This window comes from Cebus imitator, unplaced genomic scaffold (genome assembly GCF_001604975.1).
Source record: "Cebus imitator isolate Cc_AM_T3 unplaced genomic scaffold, Cebus_imitator-1.0 Scaffold188, whole genome shotgun sequence".
NCBI classification, from domain to species: domain Eukaryota; kingdom Metazoa; phylum Chordata; class Mammalia; order Primates; family Cebidae; genus Cebus; species Cebus imitator.
The window spans coordinates 3,717,096-3,737,246 of NW_016107503.1; the positions used below are offsets into that span (position 1 = coordinate 3,717,096).

The window sequence follows — 20,151 nt, forward strand, 5'->3', positions numbered from 1 at the left end:
GGCTACATAAGATGAGCAGCCACTTCATACTACTTATAGAAAAGATCTAAACACTGTTCTTATCATGTTCCGGTGTTGTTTTTGACCCAAGGAGAAATACTGAGGCTAAAAATTGCAAATCAAATTATTAACAAAAATATGTATCTTTCATATAAATGACCATTTTCAAAATGTCAACTAGCGTATCTTCTGCTGCCGAACTGAGAGGTTGTTTATGCTGCTTATATGAGTAGAGCGCACAGGTGACTTATAGTGCCAGCTCTCAGAATGAGCAGAAGGTTGGACAGGTGAAGTGGAGATAAGTGGAATTAAATTGTAGTTGAAACTGGTGAGAGGTGAGATCTGTAGTGTCTCCAGAAGGCTGGTGATATTCTAAATGTAGAGGCTCACAAGATATATTAAATCCTAACACATCAAAAAATGCCATGTGCTTACTCAGAAATCCCCTGTGACACGAAGGTAGGAACAAACTTAAAAATATTGTTTGCTTGTGAGCTGGGCAAGGCGGCTCACGCCTGTAATCCCAGCACTTTGGGAGGCTGAGGTAGGCGGATCATGAGGTCGGAAGTTCGAGACCAGCCTGACTAACATGGTGAAACCCCATCTCTACTAAAAATACAAAAATTAGCCAAGTGTGGTGGCACATGCCTATAATCCCAGCTACTCAGGAGGCTAAGGCAGAAGTATCACTTGAACCCAGGAAGCGGAGGTTGCAGTGAACCGAGATGGCACCACTGCATTGCAACCTGGGTGACAGAGAGAGACTCTGTGTCAAAAAAAAAATAAATAAATAAATAAAATAAAATACATGTATATAGATCTAGATAGTTTGCTTGCAATCAGTTTGCTGAGTTAATAGCTTCTAAACATATTCTCAACCTTTCATATGCTGAATCTTTTTTAGTGGTTAGTTAAATACTTTTTTTTTTTTTTTTTGAGACGGAGTTTGCTCTTGTTACCCACACTGGAGTGCAATGGCGCGATCTCGGCTCACCGCAACCTCCGCTTTCTGGGTTCAGGCAATTCTCCTGCCTCAGCCTCCCCAGCAGCTGGGATTACAGGCATGCGCCACCATGCCCAGCTAATTTTTTTTTGTATTTTTAGTAGAGATGGGGTTTCACGATGTTGACCAGGATGGTCTCGATCTCTTGACCTCGTGATCCACCCGCCTCGGCCTCCCAAAGTGCTGGGATTACAGGCTTGAGCCACCGCGCCCGGCGTAGTTAAATACTTCTTTATACTAATTTGAACTTGGACCAAAACATGGATTGAGGTGAAAAAATGACATTATAACTGTGATGTTCTTGCCTTCTTGAAGACAAAATATTGTCACGTGAACCTGCAGTGCCCTAAGGTGGTTTTGCCTTGGTCTTCTGATTGTTTCTGGCTCACACTTGAGCTTTCCTTTTATAAGGGCTAGTGAGCATAACCGGTGGCAGATACTGTAAGGTGGGCATTCTTCTTAAAAGGATGTGAGTGAGCATGTTTGGAAGGCAGGGTGAGTTGGCTCATGGGCCTAAAGCTTTTTAGAATCTGGAAATAGTGCAAAGTGGAATGCCAACATGCTCTTTGATATAGCAGCTCTGTTTTTCCTTACACAAAGTATGCATTAATGTGAGTTTGTTTTACCAGTAACTGAATTATGAGCAGGCAAAATGGACTTCTGGAAGTGTTTGTCTTCAAGAATGCCGGACACTATCTGTGGTTTGTATTAACATTATGTATCAGGACTTGATACAAAATGTTAATATTTTACCTTGAAGGCCCACAAGTGGGCTCTTTCTCTGAATTGAAGTACCGTGTTACTGTCTTTTCCTCATCTTCTTGAATAATTTTACATATTGTGCCAGCTTCATGGGTTAACATAATGCGGAAGTGATGAGGCCTGTTGAGGTGTTCTTATCTACAGTACCAAGTATTTGAAATATTCTCCCTTAGCTCTGTAATAATAAAGGCTGAATTTAAGTACACATAAGGTTTACTGTGGTCTCTTCTCTCCACATATTTACCTCTCACTGTTGTCATTTTCATACCCTAACCTCCAGTCGTATTAAACTCCCTTAGGAACTCAAACCTCACTAAACACACACACAGATGCATAAGCATCACATAGTCACTTTTTCTGTCCCCTTCAAAGAGTGCGCTTTCCCTAGGAAACATTCCCCAAGTTACCTTGGTTTGGACTAGTTACTCCTGTTCTGGGTTCCCATGTGTGCAGTACTTCTCCCCTCATGACATTTACCTTATAGCTTTTTAAAGGTCATGCTTACAATGTTCTTCAGTAGATTGTGAACTGCCCAAAGGATGGAAGCCATTAGTCTTATTCACAGATGTATCCCTGGTGTCTACACAGTGTGTTTTGTAATAGCTCTCAGTCTGCTTTATTTAAATGATGATGCTTGTTATTGTCTGTTTTGTTTTCAAAGATTCTCCAAAGTGAGGAAAAAAGGAACCACACTGAGAAGCCAGTCACTTTTCCAATTCAGGAAGATCCCAAAAAGGCATGTGATCTTTCCAGTTCCACGTCAGATACCAAAATAGGAGAAAGTGACAGACAGCCAAAGGAAAGCTTTTTTCAGTTTCTTGGTAACTTATTCAATATCTCAGGAAAATCGTCTCTAGGAGAAGCTAAGCAGTCTTCTTTCAAAGATGACCATGATAAAACTGAGAAAAATTTACAGAATCCCAGTGACCATCATGAAGAAGGGATCAAAAGGGAGAGAGAAATTTTCAGTGGCTCCCTGGGAACCCAGACACATCCAACAGAAGAACAGGACTCATCCGAACTCTCAGATGCTTTTTCTTTGGATACAACTCCAGACAGTGAACAAGAAACCACTAATTTGCTAAAGTAAGTTTAAAATTTAATTGAACCAAAAATTCGAGTTTTTTGGACCTAGCTTTGAGCTTTAATCCAATTGATGAGATTGGAAAAGATATTCTGTAATGTCCCTACTACTGGGTAAAAAATTGTATGATTCTCTGTACCATACAGGTAATCAATCATGGTACAGAGAATCATAAAGGTAATCTAGGGCCTGCTAAATTTGTCTTAGTAAAATATTTATTTTTTCCCTGAATGGTAATGTTTTCTGTTGCTTGAATTCCTCCTGTGTCAGGACAGGCAATATATTTAATATGTGCATTTTGTGGGGGGGGGAATGGTCCCCTGGTTTGTATTCTTATTCTGTCAATATCTTTGTTCTGTAAAATTTAATTAAAGCAGTTAAGAAATGCAATTAAATGGACTCTATTCATGAAACTAGCTTTATGAACCTTCACACAGCTCTAAGAAACTAAAATCTTGCTTGAAGAAGCACTTTACCACTCTTTTCTTTTTTGTTTAGCAAACACACACCAACTTGTTTTTCCTTTTCCTCTCAAATGAGCTAGAAGTAATATTTTGTACCTATGGAATGTTTATACCATTGTTGAGTCCATTTGTTATTTGTGTGACATAAAAGTATTCTTTTGTAACTAGTAAGCTTCCATTTTATTGATTTTACTTTTACCTCTGCTTGAGAATTTATTATTTGAAGAAGCCATCAATAATACTGTGGTCAAATAGAAGTAGTACCTTATACTTAGTTATGCAGTTCTTTATAGTTTCCAGGTGTCTTCATTTAGGTGCTTTCTGTTAAAACCTCATAGCAAGCTTATGATATAGGCATAGACCCATCTTACAGCTCTGTAACTAGGTTAGAGTTTGTCCATCAAGAATAATGTTGTGGGGCTTGTTCCACCAGAAGTTAAAAATGTATTGATAAAGCTGTGGTATTTGAAACAATGTCATACTGATGTAATATTTGGTAGACATTTAAATGGAACAGAGTAGACAGTCTAGAAATGGAGTCTCATGTGTGTAACTTGATATCTAGAATGTGATGCCATTATGTGTTCCTCATCTTTGTATGAAAGTAGATTAAGATAGAGTAACAAATGTTAAAAATCATAAAAATTAAAAGCAGCATTTGTACATTTTTATTTTGGTGAGAAATGACTTTCTAAGTATAATAGCAATGGAAGGTATCAAGAAAGAGATCAGTAGATTAAAACTTATTCTCGGTTTCAAACTCTTTTATGTCAAATAAGCAATAATAAATTTAAATGAAAAATGAGAAAATTATATGCAGGAAAAAAATGAAAGAGAATGCTTTAACCGATAAGCAGTTTAGACACCAACTCACTAGCAAGGTATATGGCACTGTATACACTGTTAGGAGTTCAGTATAAATTGGTAGCATGTTTTGGAAATTCAATTGGCAATATATGTCAAGAACCTTACGTTTGTGGGTCATTTCTGATAATATACAGTGTTCATTCAAACATTATAGGAACATATGTTTGGAAATCAGTGTCCAGCAGCAGAAAAGTGGCTCAGTAGTGCTGCAGCCATAGCATGTGAATAGGATTCCAAGTGTGGTCCTTGGAGCCGTGGCAGCAGCTTCACCTGGGACCTCATTAGAAATGCACATTATCAGATCCACTGAAGCACAATCTCTGCAGGAGTGGGGCCCAGCAGTATTCTAACAACCTCCCTAGATAACTGTTTTGCATGCTCACATTTGACATCTAGCATTTTAAAGTAATTTAAAATGGTGATAATTTCGAGGCTATTATGGGAATTGGGTAGAATGGGAATTTTGTACTTTTTCCTTTCCTTTGATTTTGATTAGTTTGGTCAGATTTTTTTATTTGGTACTAGATGATTTTTTAAAAAGGGGGTGGGGAGAATACTTTGGCTCTTACTTCTTGTTATTAAAGCCCTCCTTGTTAATAGAATAATTGCTTAAGGCAATTCTTCAAAATCTCCTCAACAAAGAATGGTGTTCCTTTACCATTCTTTCGTCTTCACCAATGTTTTTTCCTTTCCTTCGTTTAGGAGGAAAGGAAAAAAACCACCTGACTGCCAGTTTGACTGTGATGCCACCTTCCTTCAGGCCTAGCTTTGAAAATCCCACAGTTTACCAGGCTTAGAATTACAGTTTCAGTAACTTCCTCCTGAGAGCTGTCACATGCTTAAGAATTATAATTTAAGAGGCAAATACCATTTTGGCAATAGTTCATTTTGACAGTAGGATTACAACTTACAACTGATTTTAGATGTTATTTAGATAATCTATGTAGAGAATTATTTATTAATGATAATTTTGAGAATCTGGATTATATTTTAAAGTTATTTTGGCTCTGTGATATTATTAAAAGCAATGATATATTTAAGTTTTTTTATTCATGATCATGAGACTATGTCAAATATAAAATGTTATTTAAAATAAAGAGCTTATAGGGAGAGGATGGGTAATGGATATAAAATTATAGCTACATCTACATAGAAGGATTAAGTTCTAATGTTCTGTAGTACTATAGGATGACTATAGTTAATAATTGATCATATATTATCAAACAGCTAGTAGAGAGGACTCTGAATGTTCACAACACAAATGATAAATGTTTGTGATGGATATGCTGATTTCTCTGAATTAATCATTACACATTGTATACCTGTATCAAAATATCACTCTGTATGCCATAAGTATGTACAATTATTACATATAAATTAAAAAATAAAAGAGCCTAGACTTTTGCAGTTACTAGGAGATTTCAGTGTCACATATAAACATTTCAGTTTTTTAATATAAGGAGGAATGAATTAACTTAAATTTTTTCATTGCCTTTCTCATGGATGAATGTTCCTACTTTAAAAAAAAGTGAATCAAGGTGTATTATAAAAGGTTAATAGCTTAAACAAGGTAATAAAATATCCTGTACTGTATAGCAGGCACAATTTTTCTTATTACCATTACTACAGTTTTCAGAATTTAGACAAGTTATTACAAGTTGAGTATCCATTATCTAAAATGCTTGGGACCAGAAGTGTGTCAGATTTTTTATTTTTTTCAGATTTTAGACTTTTTGGGGGGATATTTGCATAGACATAATGAGATATCTTGAGGATGAGACCTAAGTCTAAACACAAAATTCATTTATGTTCATTTACATCTTATACACATAGCCTGAATTATTATAGGAAACTACAATGATTTAAATGATTTGGGGCATGAAACAAAGTTGTGTACGTTGAACCATCAGAAAGCAAAGATGCTTGTTGATTTGTTTGAGTTATAGATTCTGGATATGAGACCTCTGTCAGATGCATATTTTGCAAATATTTTCTCACATTCTATAGGTTCTGTTTACTCTGTTGATAGTTTCTTTTGCTGTGCAGAAGCTCTTTAGTTTAATTAGGTACCACTTGTCAATTTTTTTGTTGTTGTTGCATTGCTTTTGAAGTCTGTCATGAAGTCTTTGTCGAGGCTAGTGTCCAGAATGGTAGTTCTAAGGTTTTATTCCAGAGTTTTTGTAATTTTAGGTTTTATATTTGTCTTTAGTCCATCTCGAGTTGATTTTTGTATATGGTGAAAGAAAGGTAGGGGTCCACTTTCAATCTTCTGCATATGGCTAGCAGTTATCAAAAGGATGTAAACAAACACTTCTCAAAAGAAGACATACACTTGGCCAAACAGCATAAGAAAAAATGCTCAATATCACTAATAATTAGAGAAATGCAAATCAAAACCACAGTAAGATATTATCTCACACCAGTTGGAATGGCTATTATCAAAACATCAAAAAACAGCATGCTGGTAAGGTTGTGGAAAGAAGGGAACCCTTATACACTGCTGGTTGGAGTGTAAATTCATTCAGCCGTTGTGGTAAGCAGTGTGGCCATTCCTCAAAAAACTTAGATTACCATTTGCCCCAGCAATCCCATTATTAGGTATATAACCAAAGGAATATAAGTCATTCTACCATAAAGACACATGCATTTGTCTGTTCATTGCAGCAATATTCACAATAGCAAAGAAATCAACTTAAATGCCCATCAGTGGTGGACTGGATAAAGAAAATGTGGTACATAAACACCATGGAATAGTACACAGCCATTAAAAAGAATTAAATCATGTCCTTGGTAGCAACCTAGACAGAGTGAGAGTCCATTGTCTAATTGAATTAGCTCCTTTATGCCAAGTGTTTCATTATTGGAACGCTAAGCATGTGAGAGTTCTTTATATCCTACCGCTCAAGGTCATTGCCAAGGTCTGATTTTTTCACACTGGAAAAATTGCAGACTCCGGCATAAATGGGTTAATGCAAGAACAGGAAAACCAAATACTGCATGTTCTTACTTCTGTGTGGGAGCTAAACATTGAGTACATGTGGACACAAAGAAGGGAGCAGTAGACACCAAGGCCTGTTTGAGGATGGGAAGAGGATTAGGGTTAGAAAACTACCCCTTGGGTAATATGCTGAGTTTCTGGGTGACAAACTTATCTGCACATGAAACCCTTATCATGCAGTTTATCCGTTTGTCAAACCCACCCATGTACTCCTTGAACCTAAAATAAAAGTTGGAAAGAAGAAAAAAAAAAGATAAATTTTCCATTTGTGATATCATGTTGGTGCTCAAAAAGTTTTGGATTTTGGAGCATTTTGGATTTCAGATTTTCAGATTAGGAATGTTCAGCCTGTACCTATTATGTAAAGTGAATTTTTAAAAAAATCCTCACGAAAAGGCAATGTAAGTGACTTGATCTTCATTTAATAGTTTTGCCATTGTTTCTGTATATAACTGTACAAATTTTATTTTTAATATCCATAAAACCTTTATGACACTTGTTTGGCAATATTTTTAGATTATTTTCTGTCTATTCATGTTTCTGATGTAGTTTACATAGGAAGCTACTTTATTGTTGGGTTGATTTTTTTTTAAATTCTATTTCCGTTTTTCACAGGGATGTATGCATAATGATAAACTCTTCTCTGAAAGCTCTCATCTGATTTTTTTTTCAATTTGCTGGATTTGCAGCTTTTCTTTCCATAGAAAAGCTAAAAAGCTTTTTCTATTATACAAAAAGATATTCCTTGTAATTTGAAAGGAAATAAATCTTACTGTTAAAAAAAGTAGCTTAGTCGGCCAGGTATGGTGGTTCACGCGTATAATCATAGCACTTTGGGAGGCCAAGGCGGGCAGATCACTTGAGGTCAGGTGTTCGAAACCAGACTGGCTAACATGGTGAAACCCCGTCTCTACCAAAAACATAAAAAATTAGCCAGGTGTGGGGGTATGTACCTGTAATAACAGATACTGAGGAGGCTCAGGCAGGAGAATCACTTGAACCTGAGAGGTGAAAGTTGCAATGAGCTGAGATTGTGCCACTGCACTCCAGCCTGGGTGACAGAACAAGACTCCATCTCAAAAAAGTAAAGAAGTAGCTTAGTCATATTTTCCTAAAAGTGAATTAGGTACTTTTACTGTAAGTCTAGCTATTACTTTCAGACTGCTATGAAATTTTCTTTGAAAAATGGTACATGCCTTTGATTGACCTTTGTAGTGTCAAGTGTATCAAATTTATCTAGTATAGAGCATAGCTGTATGTATTACTGAAAGGCTTAATAAGCCCTCACATAATGAGTAATTATGTGTTGGACTAAAATCTTAAATCCTTTTCAGATTTTCCACATGTATTCCTTAAATATTTGAAATGTTTAGATATTTTACTTTTTTTCTTACTATTCTTTGGATTATGTAACTTTGGTATGTAGCATAAGCTGTGGAGCATATGTATAATTACAGCATACATGAAGCGATACTCCCTTTTCCCTGTCTAAACTACAAGTGATATAAATACATAATAAAAATGCAATGGTAACTTCCATGTGAAAGAAAACTAAGTGCAAAATTCTATTCTTACATGTGAACCCTCCCACTGTTAAATACAATGTGGAAAAAAGTTCTGTAATTTGTAGTTTTCCATCTTCAGCTTATTTTTAGCTATAGGCTTTTTGGCATTTCTGTTTACTCAGGAAAAATTAAAAATTAAAGGACAACTTCATGTTCTTATTATTTAATTGTGTGGACTCAACTACACTCCATGAAAGAATGATCTAAAAAATAATTGTGGCATGACTTAACCTTTTAAAAATGGGGAATGAAAAAAAAGGCAGAGGAGTGTAGCTCATTAGTACCTGAAGGGACTGACTGTAATATATGAAGCTGAACTTGTAACTTTGATTTACCGTTCTTTAAATATAATATAGTTGTTTAGTCTAAAGAATATATATTTTAATGACAAGTATATAATATTTCCACTTCCAGTGCTGCGTGTTAGTTAGAAATTTAAACAGTAAAGTAATATAAATTAACTTAATCAACTTTATTGAAAGTACTCAGAAAGCCCTAAAAAATATTAAACAGTGATTCCCACCACCTACCCTGCAAAAGACCCCAATACCAAAAGCTATTACTATAGTGAGTTGAAGTTTACTGGACTTTTCTGTGGTCTATTAGAAGTCCTTTCAGATCAAAAGTTGCATTGAAGCAGCATACAATGCTTTAACATTTGGCTAAGACAGAGTTGGTAATAAGAGGACCTAAGTCTACTACATTAGAATAAATTTCTGATCCTTATCTCTTATTTCCATTGACCATGAACATTTCTTGGTATTGATTTCTTCAGAATTATTTTTGTGATCTTTTGCAAAAAGAAACATTGCAATCTGTTAACAGTAGGTTTTAGGTATGAAATGTTAAAACTTTGAGAGGAAAAACCTGTCATTTATTCAGGCTTCTGTATCTTCATATGTTCTGAAAGACACTTGTATTTTCTGAATAACTTACGTATTTTGATATGGTATTTTACTAATAGCATTAATTTACCTATTTTTTTTCTTCTTACATGTTTTCAGTGACTGGTTGCCTTATCCAACATTTTTATTTCATTGTTTTATTTATATATTCACCATTCATTCATTTAACTTTTGGGATTTTGTTGGTAGTTACAAATTAAGTATTTAATGATCCTATTATCATAGAGCTTACTTTGAGTAAAACATGATACATCATTTAAATTGGTATGTTGTTTCACTACATTATGAAACAGAAAATGGTACAAAACTTTTATATTGCATATAACAATAGGAAGATTCACATGTAAGAACATAATTTTGTACTTAGTTTTCTTACACATAGAAGTTGCCATCACATTTTTATGATTTGTGTCATAGTTGGTTTTGTGTAAGAGGCTTACATGGAGAGATTAATAAAAACAATACATTGGGCTGTGTCTTCATAAGGATTAGATTTTTAAAAAATAACAATCAGGAAAGACCCAAATGTCAAATAATGCTGTCTCATTCAAGTTTTGATTTTGTTTCGTAACGGTACTTGACGTAGCCTGAAATTCATGCAGCAACTAAGACTCATTTTTTGCAAGATAAAACTTTTCTTTATGCATCTGCTTTAGTGCTCTATAATGGACAGTGAAAATAAATGAATATAACTAACATAGTTTTTTTTTTTGTTTGTTTGTTTGTTTTTGTTTTTGTTTTTGTTTTTGTTTTTGTTTTTGAGACGGAGTTTCACTCTTGTTACCCAGGCTAGAGTGCAATGGCACGATCTCGGCTCACCGCAACCTCCGCCTCCTGGGTTCAGGCAATTCTCCTGCCTCAGCCTCCTGAGTAGCTGGGATTACAGGCACGCACCACCATGCCCAGCTAATTTTTTGTATTTTTAGTAGAGACGGGGTTTCACCATGTTGACCAGGATGGTCTCGATCTCTTGACCTCGTGATCCACCCGCCTCGGCCTCCCAAAGTGCTGGGATTACAGGCTTGAGCCACCGCGCCCGGCACTAACATAGTTTTTTACAATAGTGGTGTGTCAGTATTTTAAGGGTCCAGGAGATAGATAGGATGAAATATTTCAGCTAAAAGTCAAGAAGTATTTAAGAGACACAGTTGGTGAAGTTTTCACATGTCAAAAGAGATATACTTTCTATTTTATCAATTAGACAAGTCTAGAATTCTTAATGTAACTGCTTTAAAGTTGTCAATAACATGTATTTTTTAGGTATTGGAATACTGATAACTGAATTTTTAAATTATTCATGTGTATTTCATAGTAATATTTTGGTTAAGCATATGTCTAATCAGAACAAAATCAAGTAGAACACATATTAGATTTTTCTACCATATGTAAAAAAAAATAATTTCAACTGTTAGAGTCGGGTACATCTGCAGGTTTGTTGCATGGATAACTTGCATGTTGTGAGGCTTTGGTGTGCAGATTATTTCATCACCCAGGTAACGGACATAGCGCCTGAGGTAGTATTTCAGTCCTCGCCCTCTTCCTACCCCCACCACTCAAGCAGGCCACAGTGTTTATTGTTCCCTCTTTGGGTCCATTTGTACTCAATGTCTACCTTCCAGCTATATGTGAGAACATGTGGGATTTGGTGTCCCTGCATTAATTCACTTAGGATCACGGCTTCCACCTGCATTCATGTTGCTGCAGAGGACATGATTTTCTTCTTTTTTGTGGCTCTGTAGTACTTGATGGCGTCTGTGTACCACTTTTCCTTTATGCAGTCTATCATTGGTGCAGCTAGGTTGGTTTCATAGTTTTGCCGTTGTGGATAGTGCTGCAATGAACATACAAGTGCATGCCATAATTTTATAGTCAGGAAACTGAAAGGTAATTAGAGTTCAAAATTTAAAACATTTTGATTATCACATATAAGAATTAAGACATTAGTTCGAAATAGATTTCTTAGCACTAAGCATCATTGCTTTACTTGTTCATTAATTCAGAAGAGGTATTAAGCATATACAATTTGCCAAATCTTGTGTGGGGCACTTAGAAAGATGATTAAGACACAGTACCTTCCCTCAAATAGCCACCAGGCTAGTGGAGAAGATAAATAAGTGCACATATCTTTATGCTTAATGTGGCAAATGTACTCTGTGCACCCACAGATCAAAGACTAACTGTCCATCTTAGTAGTAGAGGGATAGGTTTGCAGTGGACATGATTTGCGTGCTGAGTCTTAGAGGACATTAGAGTTTTCTGCTGATTCTGGCATTAAGGGCAGAGAACAGTGTGTGTAATTGGCTACAAGATGGCATGGCACAGTGTGAGAACTCCCAGAGGTAGATTCTCCAAAGGAAACTGGGTGCTGAGAGGAACAGGATCTTTATACTGGGGTTGGTTGGTTCTCTATGCTTAATCTAGACATCTATTTTGATTTTTGCATTTGTCCAAACAGTTTAATACTCACTACACTAATTGAATATTTGAAGAACTGAACACAGAGAATTTTAATGCAGTTTTGTCATTTATTAATAAATACATAATGTGTGCTTACTGTGGCCTAGATATCTTCCCATCTGTTTTTCTTTAAAACGTTTCCAACTTACATGCTAAACGTTGCTGTTCAAATTCACCTCTCAGAGTAAAGGAATAGAAGGTCATTATGATGCTTTAATGTGGTGGAGAAATCAATGATGTATCCCTAAATTTGTAGTAATATGAGGCCCAAAGTCAATCTGGTTACTTAGAGTCAGATACTGCTTTGAGATCAGAACTAGAACCCAAGGCTTGGACTCATCAGCCCATATTCTTTTAACCACAGTCAGAGGTATGTATGTAATCAGATAAGAAGGAGGAATTCTAAGGAGCTGAAACATTCTTCATGCTGCATTGACATTCAGGTGCTGCTTGTTAAATTTTTATTATTTTTAATAAAGATAAGTTTAAAGCATTCTAGGATTCACTCCCCAAATTGTTATATATTAAGGGAAGTAGTGTTTAAAAGATGTACTTTTACCACAGTTGCTGAGATTAGTATGACGTATTATTAGTTCTATTTCTTGATACTCTTCATGCTCTCTTTTTACAGACAAATCGATGGTAAACCAGAGAAACCTTCAGTAACATATGCAACATATCGAGGCCCAAGACACATTAGGAAATATTTAACGCAACAGATGGGCTTGGCAACTGTGAATACCTTGGACAGAGAAAATGAAAGTTCTGACTCTAGTACAAACACACACATTGACCCTGGACGTGAGATTGAGGCTGGGATACTGCCAGTGTTGTCATCAGCTAGTACAGACTCATCTATGAATGGAAATCTACTTGAAGGCCCATTAGAAGACTCTGATTGTAGCAAAACGAGTCTCAGTACGGACAGTTCTTTGACAAATAACCCAGAACTGCAGACGGTTGCCTCTTCCAGTAATCTTTTGAATAAAAATGCGTGGAGGGATACTGAGAGAAATAGGTCATCCCCTTCTCTGACGAGCTCCAGCTATGATGGAGAATCTGACTCGCAGCACCATTTAAGTTGTGAACCAGTTTCTCAGACTAACAGAAATTTGGTATGTTCAGCATTATTTACAGGAAGTAACAGTAGCAAAGTCTCTTGCAGCCCAGATTTTCAGAGAGTAACTACAACAGAATATACAACAAAAGAAAACAGCTCTGTGATGAGTAATAGGACCTTGGTGCAAAGAGAAGAGCTTGTTGAGCCTCAGGGCCCTGCTATTTCTGATTTCTCTTGTAGTAAATCTGATGGGAGTGACACTACTGAACAGGAAAGTACAAATTTGCCAAGTCCAAATAAATCAATTAGGCATGAAGATCTGCAGTTGCCAGAGAGTGAGTGTTCTGACAAGCAAACCATAGGTAACTCATCAAAGCAAGCTGCCACTCACACCAATGTCATTGCTCTTCAGAGACATGCTATGACAGACACAGAATTTGTAAGTGAAGGAAAGCGATTATCTGCCCAAGACTCACAGAAAGATGTGGCTGTTAGAGAAATCAGGCGAGAAACAGAAAGTGCCTCAGCTGGTGAACCCATAGCTTCAAGTCATGTAAAAGCCCCAGTAGATAAAATTGAGCTGTTACCCAAAGATACTGACCAGTTCTTTGAAACTGAAGCCAAAAAGCTTGATTTTAGGTCATGTGATAAAATTCCTTATACTAGAATGAATAAAAAAGACCTCACCTCTGTAAATTATGTCAGTGAATCAGCAGTTGCAGCATGCTTAGGAAATAAAAATGCACCTGAGTTGAAATTTGAACTTAATAGAAGTCACATTTCAGAAACTCTTCTTGACTCTAAGAGTCCTCAGCAAGCCAAAGTATCACCTGATGCTAAAACGTCTCTTAGCCTTGACTGTAAAAATTTAAATTTCAATATTTCACATCCTGCCTTTGTTTCTGGAGATGAGATGTTAAGCAAGTTGGCTATTCCTGATGTAATGAGTGAGGCTTCTCCTGTGCCCATTGAAACTGGGAATGTCAACATCGTTGGTATTTCCTATCAGCCTAATAAATGTAAAGAAGAAAATGTGAAAAATCCTGTTGAGGCTGAAGGCAGGAAGAGTCCTCCTCCTTCCTTTTGCCTTGAATATACATCTGCAATTTTTGAATCCAAGGAAGTTCTTTCTAATGGTGAAAAATGCCAGGTTCTTCCACGTTCTGAATCCAGTGGCCCTGACTTAACTGGGATGCAGCTATTGAGCTTTGATTCTGGAAGCGTCTCTAAGGACCGCAGTTCCATTTTATCTCAAGTATCTCAAGACCCTAACAGAGTAGAGTTAATGTCCTCAAACACAAAAGCAAATATGACCATAACAGAGAAGTCTGATTCTCTTCCCTTGGAAGCCAAAACTGATAACATTGCCAAAATTGCATCCAAAGCTGAAATTGATGATCAGAACAATGTTCCCGTTGAGTCACATTCTGGAAGAGGAAAAACTATATCCTTGTCCAAAATATCTCTTTCACAAGCAGAGTCAAGAGACATTTCTCAGGATAAAATGTCTTCTTTTCTATTGAGAATTACCCATGTGCCGGAAAAGCCTATTTTGTCAGAATTAACATCTCTAGGAGTTAAACAGGACAAAAATTTTCAATCAATTAGCCATAATGAGATTGAAGAGAAGTGTTTGGATGCTGGCCTTAAAGAGAAATGCCAAGCTGAGCTTTCTCCTGCTGCCTCCAAATATGAAGATATACCAGAAACAGAGGTCGAAACAGAAACAGGCTCTCCTCCTGCTCTTCTCAAAAGTAATATATCTGGGATTTTACCACCTGTTCATGATGAGAAAGTCAGTAGGCAGATGGTAAAGAGTGGTGAAGCTAGCACTTGTGTGATTCATCAATCTTTGGATATTTGTGGGACTAAAAAGATTTCTGGTCACTCAGAAATGGCAGAACTCAACTTAACTAATATTTCCCCTAAATTCCAAGAAACTGGCAGCACAAAAGTTAATTCACCTTTTCTCGATTATGATACCAGCTTGGAAAAAAATGTTTCTGCATCTGAGGACTCAAGCTTTCTTAATGTACCTTCTGAGCTGAGATCAGAAAAGAAATCCTCATCTTACAGAAATAAAGAGAACATTCATTTTTTAAATGGTGGTATTGATAGTCTGTCATCTTCCTCTAGTAACCCTGAAGAAGTTAGCATAATAAATTCACATAAGCCACAAAGTAATTTTGATTCTATACAAGTTACCAAAGATCTCACACATGAAGGTACCTCCTTAACTAACCTGTTGTACCCTAACTCTGCTCATTTGGAATTTGAAGCACCTATCTCAATTTGGGCAGAAGTGACCCCTATTCAGGAACATTCGGGGATTTATACTGGGAAGATATCTCCTGATTTCCTAACCACTGCCCAATATGACAATCCCACGGAAGCAGAGATTGGAGCAGTTGCTGGGCCTGCAGCGTCAGTTAACAGCTCAGACCAACAGTGTTCCGAAGCCTCCACTGAGCACACAGAAGCCAGGAGAAGAGCACGTGACCAACTTTCAGATATCGAAAGTGGTTTACTCAAAAAGGCCAATACATTGATTGATGAGATTTTTAATTCTGTCAGGGAAGAACTAATATTTAAACACACAGTGAGTACCTGCCAGGAGCATATAGCCATAGAAGGTATAATGAATCTGGATACCCTGAAAGAAGACATCTCTGAGAAAAACCCATCAGAAGTGACACAAACAGAGATCCAACAGACAGAGGGTTTGGAAGAGCAGGGTTTGGAAAACAAGTCAGAAGTTGAAGAGAAGCCCTGTGTTTCACCGACAGTTGGTGAGAAGAGTCTTCTTGTTGATCCTGATAGTATGAATGTATCTTGTTTGTTAGAAGATAAAGCTAGGGAATTAGTTAATGAGATTATTTATGTAGCTCAAGAAAAATTGAGAAATGATGCTTTTGAAGATACTGAGGATACTTGGGATTCTGAACTTCAGGCTAATACTCCACAAATTCTGAACAGTGGTAGTGTTAAGCCACATGATGTAGTTAGAGAGTTCTTGGTATCAGAACAGCCAGTAAATCAAAGCACACACATTAGTGAAAATAAAGTATTAAGTAAATTCTTCTCCATAAGTAACTTAGCTAGTGACACAGAGCCAATTAAGGGAAGAGAAATTGTTCTCTACCAAAAATCCCCATTTTCTGGAAATGTAGCTGGACTGTCTGATAGTATAAATTTGCAGGAATCAGATACGGTTTTACTAGCTGAAGACATGTCACATGAACGGTTAGATGATGGGGTAAAAACACATTTATTTTGCAGCAAGGACTATGATGAGACAATGGAAGGAGAGTATGTGGATAATAACGAAGCTGCGGCAGAGGATGGAAGATCTCTTGTATTAAATTTCAAATGGCCTCCGCTTGTGAATGACGACATCCATGCACCTGGTACATCTAAAAGCAGTTTGTCTGATAGCCTTGTATGTATATCTGAAAAAAACTTGCCAGGACACAGTAAAAACACACCCCTTGCAACGTCAGAAGTAGGGAAAATACACAAGAAGGATAATGAAATAAATATGGGGAAAATTGAGCTTATACCATCCATGTTAGAAACAGGGAAAACAAGCAAAAAGGATGCTGAATTGAATATTGCGAAACATGAGGCCGTCCCTCCTATGTTAGAAATGGGAAGAACGCATAAAATGGATGCTGAATTGAACGTCACGAAAACTGAGCCCAAAGCTAATGTTTTTAAAATGGGAGAAGTATACCAAATGGATGCGGAGAGGCATATTGAAAAAACGGAGGGATCACCTGTCATTTTAGGAAAGGAGAAAGCTTATAAGATGAAGGATACTGAAGGGGATGTTGGCAAAATGGTGGTGATACCTATTACGCCAGAAGTGAAACATATCCACCAAAAGGATGCTGAAGGTGATATTGTAAAGACTGAGATGACACCTGTTACAATAGACGTGGAAAATATTTACCAAACGCATGCTGAAGGGGATGTTGGCAAGACTGGGGTGGTGTCCATGTCTGAAGTGGAAAATGTCTACCAAAAAGATGGTGAAGGGATTAGTGAAAAGGCTGAAGTGATAACCGTTACGTTAGCAATAGAAAATCCTTGCCAAAGGGATGCTGAAGGGGATATTGCAAAGGCTGAAGTGATGCCTGCAGGGTTAGAAATGCCCATTGCATTAGAAGTAGCAAATACTTACCAAAAAAACGCCAAAGGGATTACCAGTAACACTGAGAGACCTATACTGGAAACAGAAGCTACATATCCAAAGACTGCTGAAGAGGTGGTTAAGAATACTGAAATAGTACCGTGTGTGTTAAAAGTGAAGGAAGCACACAACTTAACACCTGTCCCCTTAGAAATGGAAAAAACATGCAAGAGAGATGTCAAAGAGACTACTGGAGCAACTGTGTCCATACCCTCTGGGATAGAAATGGAAAAAACATCCCCAGAAGATGGTGGTGAGAATATTGAGAAACACAAAGTGTTACCCACAGTGGTAGACATTGAGAAAATACATGGAACAGGACTAGGATTGAGCATTACACAAGTGGAGGCCATGCCTCCTGCATTTGAAAGTAAAACACCAGAAGAGTATGCAGAAGGGAGTGTTGGAGAAACAAAGGAAGAGCCTACTGAAATAAAAGAAGGCTTGATAGCACATGAAAATAGACTTGCTTCACATTTCAGGGGATATGAATCACCTACATTAAGTAAGGATTATGAGGGCTACCCAGCCCCACCAATGCCAGATTTTCAACCTGGGGATACCATAGGAAGTCTAGACAAAAGAATATCTCTTACTGGAATATATGACAAGAGGAGAGAGCCAGATTATAGTGGTGAAAAATATAATTTAGCTTTTGTTTCTCAAGATGAGCAAGAAAATTCTTCCTTTACTATATTATACGAAGAGCCCCTTCAAGAGGAGGACATGTATGCTTCCACAGAAGTGAGACGAACACAGCCTGTCTTGTTTCCTGATGCATCCCCCGACAGCATCCCTGTTCTGGCATGCGAAAGGTCTGAGAGTAGAACTGACCTTGTGCATCACTTTGAAAAAGGTACTAAATTAGGTGAGACATTTGATAGCGATAGTTCAGAAATGTTCTTATCAGTGGAGGCCAAAAGGTACAAAATTTATCCTTTAGCTTTGTCTCCCATCTATGAGGATGACAGTTCACAGGAGGACATTCTCTCCAGTGACGTTTCACCTGGTCACCATGGCCCCAGGAAATCAAGAGAGAGTGAAAACCAATCCTCGTCTGTGTTATCCCTTCTCCAGTCAGTGTCGGAGCGTTTAAAGATGAATTTTGACGAAGGTGACAGAGAGGCAGCTGAGGAGGAGGAAGAGGAGGAAGCAGCAGCATTGGATAAAGGAGATTTGAGGGCGGGAAGGAGAGAGCATGTTACCTTCCAGTTGCCAGATCCTTCCATCACATTTTACCCTGATGACCAGGAAAGCATTCGAATTTCTAAAAATTCATATGTGATGCCAAATGAACCTACTACCTCCAATCTGCAAGTTGGTCTGTGGCCAGAAAAGACCTCATTTCTTCAGAAATCTGACCTTACTTCTAAATTGCATTCTTCTTTAAAGAGTGCTTATCATCAGTATCTGCAGACTTCCTCAGAAAAAGGAGCCAGATTTGGTGGGATTTTTCAGGAACCAGTGTCAAAGAATTTCCGTGTTCAAGACAATCCAGGCAGATTGAGCCCATTCATAGAGGTAAGTTATTTTGTGTATTAATAATGATTAAAGCTTTGAATCATGACGTTATCTAAAGGCTTATTAAGAAAGTCAGTGTTTTGAGGTTATAGAGGTTGTATAAAGTTTGTTTCATAAATGTATCAGATTTATTCTTTGGTTGAAATACATCATAACTCATGTATTTTAACTGGACTATTTAGAAAACAAAATTGCTTGGTCAGAATTTAAAAAGCATAATAATGGAGAAAGGTTATTTTGAAGTCTTTCACTAATATTTTTCAAACTAAATTAGGTGACAGCATCATAAATTTCTCAAGGTACTATATGTGGGAAAATTGTCACTTTGCATTTAGCTTATTAGTCTCATGAAAAATCTTTCTGTTGAGTGAAATTTTTAAGTATTTGACAGCAGCCTCTCACTACAACAACTCTCATTGTTGTTCATGCAAGGCAGGTCAGCGAGCAGCCTAAATCAAACAAAAAGAACTGAAAACGTTATAGCTGAAATTCAAAATGTTTTGAAATTCAATTACATTTTTCTTTTATTTAGAAATATTTAAATGTTCAATGTAGAATATTTATTAAATATATGGGACCTTCCTTTCTGGCATTCCCAAGATCATGGTACTTTCAAGATAAAGATACAGGATGTCCATTCCTGTGTTTTTACCTTAAACAGACTTCATGGCAAACAGTAATACTTGAAGGCCAACCAAACCTTGCAAAGCAAAGTCATTTTAAAAGGAATGATGGGATTTGAAGACAGGTTTCTTTCATGGTTCTCCACTGCCTACCAAATCAAGTGGAAAGTGATTTAACTCTGCATTATAAGGCCCCCAAATACTGTTTTGGCCAACCTTGTCTCCCCACACTGGGTACACACTCTGTGTTTCCTACCAATATACTTTTCCCCAGTATGGTTCTGTTCCTACAATTTCTTTCTTCACTATCCCATCGCAACCTGCCACATTTTCCCTCACTGAAATGTTGTTTTTCAAGATCTCTTAATACCACTTCCTCAGAAAAGCCTCTTCGAACCTCTCTGTGCCCTCACTTCCATGCTGGTACCATTTCCATAACCTCGTGTTTTCCTTGTATTTTACCTGTGGATTTAACTTAGTCCCCCTGCTTAGAAGAGTTTTATATATATATATATATATATATATATATATATATATATATATGTGATTATCTGTTTACCTGTTCTAAGCTGTGCACTTCTTGAGGGCAGAGACAACATGTTAATTTCCTGTATATCTGTATTTATATCCCTTGTGTCTAGAGAAGCACT

General features: G+C 37.0%; 1 protein-coding gene across 3 annotated transcripts in view; it reads left to right on the top strand.

Annotated features, from left to right (window-relative positions):
- Positions 1-20,151, top strand: part of CRYBG3 (crystallin beta-gamma domain containing 3) — a 133,276-nt gene that overhangs the window by 42,624 nt on the left and 70,501 nt on the right. For 2 of the 3 annotated variants that reach the window (XM_017546195.2, XM_037744879.1), the window contains exons 3-4: positions 2,427-2,851; positions 12,737-18,878. In XM_017546195.2, the coding sequence (XP_017401684.1) occupies positions 2,427-2,851; positions 12,737-18,878 (6,567 nt within the window). The remainder of the gene's footprint in view (positions 1-2,426; positions 2,852-12,736; positions 18,879-20,151) is intronic. The other variant, XM_037744878.1, reaches the window with a different exon arrangement.